General features: G+C 51.0%; 1 protein-coding gene and 1 long non-coding RNA gene across 5 annotated transcripts in view; both read left to right on the plus strand.

Moving 5' to 3' along the window:
• LOC133114656 (uncharacterized) overlaps positions 1-4,066 on the plus strand; it is an 83,930-nt gene extending 79,864 nt beyond the window's left edge. The window contains exon 3 of the long non-coding RNA XR_009705566.1: positions 4,003-4,066. This is a non-coding gene — a long non-coding RNA (uncharacterized LOC133114656). The remainder of the gene's footprint in view (positions 1-4,002) is intronic.
• A 2,437-nt stretch (positions 4,067-6,503) lies between these two features.
• Positions 6,504-10,000, plus strand: part of LOC133114654 (RNA binding protein fox-1 homolog 3-like) — a 26,871-nt gene continuing 23,374 nt past the window's right edge. For all 4 annotated transcript variants that reach the window (XM_061224210.1, XM_061224213.1, XM_061224212.1 and 1 more), the window contains exon 1: positions 6,504-6,643. In XM_061224210.1, coding sequence (XP_061080194.1) covers positions 6,635-6,643 — 9 coding nt within the window. In that variant the 5' untranslated portion in view covers positions 6,504-6,634. The remainder of the gene's footprint in view (positions 6,644-10,000) is intronic.

The following is a 10,000-nucleotide window of genomic DNA, read 5'->3' on the forward strand; positions in this document are numbered from 1 at the left end:
ATTGTCTGTGCTGTTGGTTTGTGCTGATAGTTTGCCTGTGCCATTAGTTTGTGTTGTTAGATTGTCTGTGCTGATAGTTTGTGCTGTTATTTGCCTGTGCTGATCCTGCTCGAAGATCTTAGATTGTTGCCGCCACCATACAAGTTTCCTTCTGAAACCACTACATTATCACCAAAAATCAGTCTTAATAACCCCTGTCATTAGGGAGATGGGAATCACGGGTCATTAATATTGTTAATAACTTTCCCCCCCAAAACGCCGGCGGGCATGGAGACAGGGGACGGAGGGTGGGGGGGGTTTGAAGCACTGCACTGCAGTTAATTAAGCAGTTGGTTTGGCTGGAGTAATGAATCAAAGCTGAGTTTGGGTCTTAATAACGGATCTGCAGGGCTCTGCGTCAGCAGGTGGGGTTTCTCCCGTTCATCAGGGGCTGCGCCAGCCTCTCTCTCTAACACACCATCTCGCACTCCGCGGGGCAAAACAACACAGACGGACACAGACACGGACACAGAGACACAGACACAGAGAAATGCTTTCAGAAACAGAAAGTAGTGTGGATGCCCCGCCGGCCCTTGTGAAACTGGCTCTCCCCCGCTCCTCCTCTCCTCTCCCCCTCTCCTCCTCTCCCTCCTCTCCCCCTCTCCTCCTCTCCTCTCCTCCTCTCTTCTCTTCCTCCTCCTCTCCCCCTTTCCCTCCTCTCCTCCTCTCCTCCTCTCCCCTTCTCCTCTCTTCCTCCTCCCCCTTTCCCTCTTCCTCTCCTCCTCCTCCTCTCCTCCTCCTGCTTTCGGCAGCCTGACTCATTCTCCGGGACCCCCTCCTCTCCCGAGCAGTGCGCAGCGGTGTGTCTGTGGGGGGTTTTAACGCAGACGGTTCATTTAGGGTTCAGCGTTTCCCTCGCAGTGCATGCTGGGATAGGGTTTGAGACATTAGGAGTCTGTCTCAGCTCTGTCACCGTACTCTTAGGAGAACAGGAGGGGGGGAGTGAAGGAGGGGAGAGAGGGAGAGAGAGAAAGAAAGAGAGAGAGAGCGGTATTCGGTGTCCTGAGCTGTCATTACTTCATTTCCGTAACAATTACATTTCAAAGTTAAGACGTCTGTCTCTTGTCTTTGTCTTGTGGGACCTGAAGTAATTGGCAGTGCGTTGGCTGAGATGTGCGACGTGGTTTCCATGGTGAGGGGGTGGGGGTGGGAGGCGGATGCTGAGGTGCAGATAATGTGATGGGGATTATGGGAGACATTATTTGCCATGGAGGTGTTTTTGTGGGGGCTCTGATTTAGTGTCACACGGATGTGGATGGTGCCTTGTTCAGACTCTGTGGGGTCTCTGTGGGGCCTCTGTGGATCTCTTTTCGGTCTCTGTGGGTCTCTGTGGGTCTCTGTGGGGTCTCTGTGGGGTCTCTGTGGGGTCTCTGTGGGGCCCCTGTGGGATCTCTGTGGGGTCTCTGTGGGGTCTCTGTGGGGTCTCTGTGGGATCTCTGTGGGGTCTCTGTGGGGTCTCTGTGGATCTCTGTTCGGTCTCTGTGGATCTCTGTGGGGTCTCTGTGGATCTTTGTGGATCTCTGTGGGTCTCTGTGGGGCCTCTGTGGGGTCTCTGTGGGTCTCTGTGGGTCTCTGTGGGGCCTCTGTGGGGTCTCTGTGGGTCTCTGTGGGTCTCTGTGGGTCTCTGTGGGGTCTCTGTGGGGTATCTGTGGGGCCCACAGTCTGAGAATGGTGCTAGACACGCCCACAGCTCCAATCTCTGTCCGCCATCCCTTTTTTATACTTTTCTATACTTTACGCATACAGTACATACATGCTTACATGTTGTATGTGTCTATGTCAGTGATCCTCACTCCTGGTCCTGGAGAGCCGCAGGGTGTGCTGGCTTTTGTTGTTACTCAGCACTTAACTGATCAATGAAAGCAGTTGATTACACAGTTAAATCACCTCACCTGGTTTCTTGGGTCTGAATCGGTTGCTGATATTAAGGCGAAAACAAAAACTAGCACGCCCTGCGGCTCTCCAGGACCAGGAGTGAGGACCACTGCTCTATGTATATGTCTGTGTTCATAAACAGTATGTAGATGTACATATTAAATATATAATATATATAACGTATGGGTTATATTTGTTTTTTGTGTTCTCTGACCATATTTTCTCAGTTTCTCTGTCTGACCATCTCTGTGTCTCTCTCTCTCCCCCCCTCTCACTCTCTCTCTCCCTTTCCCCCTCCCCCCTCTCTCTCTCCCTCTCTCCCTCCCTCTCCCTCTCTCCCTCCCTCCCTCTCTCCCTCTCTCCCTCTCTCTCTCTCTCTCTCTCACACACTTTCTAGGCTTTGTGTGGTCCATTTCATTTGGATAATGGACATTTTTCCTAATTGAATGAATACCTTCTCTTTTTTGCCAGCATTTCAGAGTAATTTTGTCAATGACACATACAGTAATATGACTCTCCACTCCCCCCCCTCTCTCTCCCTCTCCCCCCTCTCTATCTCTCTCTCTCTCCCTCTCTCTCTCTCTATTGAAAGGTAGCCCTTTCTTGCTGAGGGTCTGTTTGTGGTGAGCTTTAGAAGCAAACGGCACTTACAGTAAACCTGTGTAAGGGGCAGATGACGGTAAAGTAATGAATATATTCTTCTTTTTAGAAAGTAATGCCTCTTCTTTCTCAGCGCAGAGGAGAATAGAGGACAGGTTTCCCCTCCTGGCGCTGAGGGTTTTTTTTTTGTTTAAAAGCACGTATTCAGTATTCATGGCGTGTGTCTGGGTGGGATTTAAGATATTTGTCAGAATGTGTTATTAGATTTCCACCTAACTGCCTCAGCAGATATGCATATTTTTTTCCCACACACACTAACGGTGGTACCTTCTGCGCACAGTGCGGTGTAACAATGAAATATGCTTTCCCGGTCTGAAACTGACATGTGCATTTACAATTTACAATTACGGCTAGGACGGTAAGAGGAGTCTGGTTTTAATGAGGAGAGACTCTGTGAAGCGAGACATCAGCGTTCCAGCGATCTGGCATCCTGGGTTCAGTGAGCGTTTCCACGCCGATCTTAACCCGTTCAGGTGTGAGGTCACAAACACGCGATTAGAGTGTTCCTAATCCGAACCTTCCGATGCTGATGTCACAGTCACCGCTGGTTATGGCAGGCGGCTGAGTTCCGGAACGCTGACATGGAACGTTGAAAAAACATTCCAAAAACCCAACTCTTCAATAGGTTATGTTAAAGTTATTTAGCTGATGCTTCTTATCCAAAGCAATCAGTTTACAGTTGATTAGATTACAAAGCGGACAATCCCCTCCTCGAGCAATGTGGGGTTAAGGGCCTTTTTCAAGCTTACAACACCAGTAGCTGTGCAGATATTTTTGTGGCTACACCGGGGCTTGAACCACCAACATTGCGAGTCTTGCATCTTAGCCAGTGGGCTACAGACGGCTCCCTCGTTCTGTCCTGTCGTGCTCTATTGCCCTCTTTTCTGCCCGGTTGCCCTCAGACGTGTTGTGAATTAGCCTCCACGTTGGGCCGCGGTGTGTTAACGTGAGCGGACTGATCTCCCTGCGGTACTGAGGTCATTCCAGCCTCCCCGTGCCCCGGCTCACCGGCCCGGGGGCAGATCAGTGTCGGTTCTTTAGAGACGGAGTAAAGATCCTCTGCTGCTGTTCTCTCTGACGGGGCGGGGGGGCGAGTCTCCCTGGAGGTGTCACCTCTGACATCTCCACATGCAATCCTTCAACAGGTCTGCAGCCTCCTGTGTGTGTGTGTGTGTGTGTGTGTGTGTGTGTGTGTGTGTGCTCTGTGTGTGTGTGTGTGTGTGTGTATGTGCTCTGTGTGTGTGTGTTCATACTCTGGGTCTGTGTGTGTGCTCTGAGTGTGTGTGTGTGTGTGTGTGTCTGTGTGTGTCCTGGGTAGGTGCCGGTGAACCTGTTCTTGGTTTCCAGGTAACCGTGTTGTGGGCGGGGCGAGCTTCAATGGGTCAGAGGTCAGAGGTCAGGGGTCACAGGTGTGTTCCTCTTTTCCAGGGTAACCAGGAGACCGCCCCCCTAGAAGCCATGGCCCAGCCCTTCCCCCCCTCCCCGTTCCCGCCCCAGACCTGTCTCCAGGCCGAGTTTGGGGCGCCCCACCCCGCGCAGGACTACACAGGCCAGGGGACCGTCCCAGAGGCCCCCCTGGGGCTCTACCCCCCCACCGCCACGCCGGGCAAAACGCCGGGGTCAGAGTGCGTCCCCACGCCCGCCTCCGGGGGCGTCACCACGCCGGTGAGTCACGGCCACGCTAACGCCACGGCAACAGGATTGTACTGTGACATCACACTATGAACACCAGTGGCTAGCATTGTGATGTCATTCGGCAGGTGACTGCTGGCTAGTTCTGTGATGTCACACTGTTGACACCGCTGGCTAGTTTTGCGCTGCCACCAATCAGCCAAAACCGAGCTTCTTCTTTGAAGCTCGTTTCCTGGTCGTGCTGAGAGATGGTGCTCTCTAGCGCCACTGTGGCTGGCTCCAGTATTGCTCATTCAGACCCGTTAATTTGTTAAGTCAATGATACAATTTCAGTCAAAATATGAAGTCAATAATTCCTTCCCACAAGAAAATGTAATCGCAATCTGTGTTTTTTTTCTTTATCTAACGCCCCCACATGTGCCGATTTAACTAATACGTTATTGTGTTATTAGGACAATACTGCAGTACTTTGTGGATGAATCAGGGACAGATTACGTCTCTCTCTCTCTCAAGCTTAGTGGAGGAGCCACATCGGCTTCCCTACTGCACAGTCTCTGGCTCAAAACTGCAAAACATGGCGGTGCTGGTTTAAGTGTTTGGGACATGACTCAACGAGAACCTGGTTCCAGGAAACACTGAAACCGTTCCTCCATTCTGGCTCGAGGAGTGGTGGCCATTTTAACACCCTGCACCACCATAGGGAGGAAACACTGGGCAGGCAACCGGCCTGGGTCAAATACATAATCGTTTTTGGATTCAAATTCAATTTTTCTGCGCTCGATCGATCGTGCCTGGTGCAACTGAACCAACCAAGCGGACCAGAAGGCAAGAGTTTGTGCCTTCATAGGGTATCCCTGCTGGAAAAAACAGCTGGTAGCTGGTTGACCAGTTCAGACCAGCTCCCAGCTGTACATGGCTTGACCAGCTCAAGCTATGTTTTGAAAGAGCTGGTAGTTGGTTATTTTAAGCTGGTCATCGGTGGATTTTATAGCAGGGATTTCATCGGCCGGCTCCAATACACCCGGACAAGCTCGGTAAAGCGTAGAAAAGCATTTGAATCTCAAAGGGCGGTTGAACGCTCAGTGGTAATCACTGAGAGCGCTATGATTATGGTAATGAAGATGATAAATAACCCGGGCGATTGTAACGATAACGATAATGGCGGCGTGAGAATTAATGTATAAATCCTCCTGCCATTATCTGAAGGGTTTGGGGTGTGTTCCCCAAATCCCGCGGTTAGAATGAAGGGCGCGGTCCGGTGGACACTGCGTGAGGGCCGTATCGAGGGTTTTTGGGAGGGGCTCTGTTGGCGGTTGGCAGCGAGACTCCCTGATGGAGATGTTCTGGCGGTTCAGCGCCCCGCTCCCCTGGCAACGCGGAGCGTGGCTGTGTTGGCAAACGTTTGCCTTCGCTGGCAAGTTTAGCAATTTGGGGGAGTAGCTCCACGGGAAATTTATGACCCTGTCACGCCGGCCGTGTTTGCAGTTTAGGGCCTGGTGGTGGCTCTGGCGGGGAAGAGCGCGGCTGTGTGGATGTTGGAGGTCTCCGTGGGTGCAGCGAGTTCAGTGTGCTAGCAGCAGCTAAGGGGCCTGTGGCCTAGCGGCTAAGGTGCCTGTAGCCTAGCGGCTAAGGTGCCTGTAGCCTAGCGGCTAAGGTGCCTGTGGCCTAGCGGCTAAGGTGCCTGTGGCCTAGCGGCTAAGGTGCCTGTAGCCTAGCGGCTAAGGTGCCTGTAGCCTAGCGGCTAAGGTGCCTGTGGCCTAGCGGCTAAGGTGCCTGTGGCCTAGTGGCTAAGGTGCCTGTAGCCTAGCGGCTAAGGTGCCTGTAGCCTAGCGGCTAAGGTGCCTGTGGCCTAGCGACTAAGGTGCCTGTGGCCTAGCAGCTAAGGTGCCTGTAGCCTAGCGGCTAAGGTGCCTGTGCCCTAGCGACTAAGGTGCCTGTGGCCTAGCAGCTAAGGTGCCTGTAGCCTAGCGACTAAGGTGCCTGTGGCCTAGCAGCTAAGGTGCCTGTAGCCTAGCGGCTAAAGTGCCTGTGGCCAGCTCACGGGCTGTGAGTCTTAACATGGCACCAGGATTCATGGGACCTGGACCTCCGAGGATTCAAGCCTCATATCCACACCCTGTCATTAACCTATTGTGGGACCCAAATGTTCAGTTGTACCAACAGCGAAATGTTAGGAATCAATAAAATGTATTTCCTGGAATGTGAGCACTATGTCATGTCCTGTCCCACTGAAACTCAGGGACCGGACTTGAGGTAGGAACTAAAGTGTCCCTGGCCTTGGTTTCCCTCCAGCACATAGATGAGGTGACACACACAGAGGGGCCCCCAGCTGCACCTCCAGCAGACAGAGCCTCGGAGAAGCTGCAGCCCAAGAGGCTCCACGTGTCCAACATCCCCCTTCCGCTTCCGCGACCCCGACCTGCAGCACATGTTTGGGGTGAGGACTCACAACGCCTGAACTGGCTTCTCCTCTCCTCCTCTCTCCTCTCCTCCCTCCCCCTCTTCTCCTCTCCTCCTCTCTCTCCTCTCCTCCCTCTCTCTTCTCCTCTCCCTCTCCTCTCTCTTCCTGTCCTCCCCCTCTTCTCCTCTCCTCCTCTCTCTCTCCTCTCCTCCCTCTCTTCTCCTCTCCCTCTCCTCCTCTCTCTCCTCTCTCTCTCTCCTCTCCCTCTTCTCTCCTCTCCTCTCTCTTGTCCTCTCTCTCCTCTCTCTCGTCTCCTCTCTCCTCCCTCTCCTACTCCTCTCCTCTCTCTCTTCTCTCTCCTCTCTCTCCTCTCCCTGTCCCCTCCTCCTCTCTCCCTCTCTCCTCGTCTCTCAGCAGTGACCACAATCATCCAGAAAGTGTCCTCTAAATGGAGTCTGTTATTTCAATAATCTGGTTTGAAAAGCCCTTTTTAAAATGCGAGAATCGACATCTCAATGGAAATAATTATTTTTAAAAAAGCTTAACGGTCAGGCAATCAGGCGACCAACCAATCATTTAAACTGTATTTGAAAAAAGCTCATTTTTACAGTTCCATCAATGTTGACTAAAATGAACTGACCAGTTTATATTCAGAAAGAACCAGTTCCGTTGATTAAATCAATTTAAAAAAATACAATTAATGCACACACTTTCCAAACACAGCAAAGTCACCAACAGCTACAACTGAACGTTCCACATTGGGTGAAAATACAACTGGAAATAAACCCGGTCGCAGAAGTTTGGAAACAGAAAAATACAATTTGAGTATGTGTCTTTGTTTCTTCGTGTTTAAAGCTGAAAATGAAGCTCCTCGTTGGCTTTGCGTTAGGTCTGGGGGTACGGCTTGAATCGTTGGCAGAACACACGCAGCAGGCCGATGTGAAATGGAGACGCGTCTTTCCGCGCCGATTGAACAGGGCGCGTGTTTCTGTGAGGGACACTGGACGATAGGCGGAACGGTCCTCATCGCGTGCGTCCTCCTCTGATCTCCGCGGCCGACGTTTCTGACGAAGCCGATGTGATTCCGCGTCTCTGCGTGTCTTGCCCCGCGTCTGAAATCTTTCACAACAGAAAGGATGTTCTGAGCGATAAAAACGGCGAAGCACTCAAACAGAGGGAGTCTGAAGATAATGATAACAGCGTGTCTGCCGGCGTCACCCCCCCGACTCTCTCCTCCTTCATTAATTCGCCGGCTTCTATTCAGCAGATCGGCTCGTCCTCCGTGATTTACGAGGACGGGACGGAACGGCACTTTGAATACTCGTCACGGCAACAGCGCCGGGAACCAGCCACACACGTGCCGCAGTGATAATGCGCCTACAGGTGACGATTATCCCCGAGAAAAACGCGGAATATTAGAGTTTACGGAGTAACAGAGCCCAACGGTGCTCTTTAATAAGAGTAACGTGGACATGGGTCATGTTGTTTCCATGGCGACACATTATTAATGGCAGTATTGTATCGTAGTGCTGTTCCTAGGTGGCGGGGGTGGCCTGGTGGTGGGCTGTTTGAGTTGCTGGTTCGAGCCTCCAGTGGGCACATAGGACGCTGACCTGCAAGCCGGGCCCCTAAATGAAAATGGAAGAACTCTGCTGTTGGGCCTTGAGCTTTACCACTGTTCTCTCTCTCTCTCTCCTCTCTCTCTCTCTCTCTCTCTCTCTCTCTCTCCTCTCTCTCTCTCTCTCTCTCCTCCTGCCTCTCTCTTTCTCTCTCTCTCTCCCCCTGCCTGTCTCTCTCTCCCCTCTCCCTCCCTCCCTCCCTCCTCTCTCTCTCTCTCTCTCTCTCTCTCTCTCTCTCTCTCTCTCCCTCCCTCCACTCCCCTCCCTCCCTCTCTCTCTCTACTCAGCTGTTCTCTCTGGCATTTCTCCCTTGCTGTCCTTTCAAAAAGAGAAAGATTACAATCACCAGTGGACCCTCCTCTGGTTAAATAAAGGATGAAAAATCAATTTTGGATAATATTAAGGTTAGATAATGCGTAACGGGTTCACAAAAATATGAACAAGCCCTGTCAAAAACCCGGGTCAATCAAAATATATTTCATTTAAACGGTAACATTTCACAATAAGGTTCCATGACTTATGAATAAATGTATTTGTTAATGGTTAACTAAACTTACAAGTTCATCCTACGGTTTGCTAATTGTAAATATAATGCAACAAATAGTTAGTTAGTCGTTGACAATGCATTAACAAATGAAAAGTTAATTTCATGCTAAATTAATGTATTTGTTCATCATTAATTCATATCGACAACTACATGAGCTAATGCCAAATCATGATCCTTATTGTGGAGTGTGACCATTAAACCGGAGGTAATGCAGTGTGAGGGTGTTTATGTGTCTAATCTCCCGCCCCGGCACACTGTGCCAGTCCCCGTTTGAGAACGGCTGCGGGATGCGGGGTTGAGTGCCGGTCTGTCTGTGTGCATTAACTATGAATGAAGGCGATTACTGCGTCCTCACAACGTGTCCTGTGAGTTGCTCTCCTCCGCCCTAACGCTCGCTCTCGTCCCCGATGCTCCCGGCGCCGTCCGCCGCCTCGCCGGGATCGCAGCTACAGGCGGCTGGAAAGGGAACTCTTTCTAAACCGAATAGGATGTAGCAAGCTGGGCTACGTCTGGCTGAATCCTGAGCTGGTTTGGGGTTAATCCAGTCCGTTTATGTCAGAACGTCTCTCAAACTCCACTCTGAGAAAAGGGGTTCTGAAAGGGTTCTTGGCTTGATTCCATAGGCTCTTTATGTAATCCTCTGTCGTAGGGGTGAAGTGTGAGAACTTCCATACAACGAATCAGTTTGCCTGATAAAAAACCCTTTTTATCTCGATTGGGTTCTTCTGTGGACTCACAGGGTTCCGACTGGAACCATTTTTTTTTTTTAAAGATGTGTAAAGATGTGTTTGCCCTTTAGTTAGTCTAACTAGGATGGAGTCTAAGGCTAGGCTGTATCTGGGTGAAACCTGAGCTATTTAGGGGTTAACCCTAGTCCCTTTATGTCAGAACGTCTCTAGATTTTCTCCTCCTCTACACATCTTCATTTCTTGGGGCGGCCTGAAGCCTAGTGGCTAAGGACATGACTGGGACCGGTGTCACCACAATAACATCTGCACAGCTGTTGGGCCCTTGAGCAAGGCCCTTAACCCCGCACTGTCCCCTGCTTAATCTAATCAACTATATGTCACTTTAGATAAAAGCATTTGCTAAATAACAAATCATTATTTATTTACTGTAGATTCTGGCCTTTGCTCGCTGGGTTGCTGGTGGTGAGTCTTCGGTGTGAGGCGAATGGCAGGGCCGGTCCTTGGGGCGGAGCGATGCGTGCGGATGTGGGGTTTTTTC

This window comes from Conger conger, chromosome 16, assembly GCF_963514075.1.
Source record: "Conger conger chromosome 16, fConCon1.1, whole genome shotgun sequence".
Taxonomy (NCBI): Eukaryota; Metazoa; Chordata; class Actinopteri; order Anguilliformes; family Congridae; genus Conger; species Conger conger.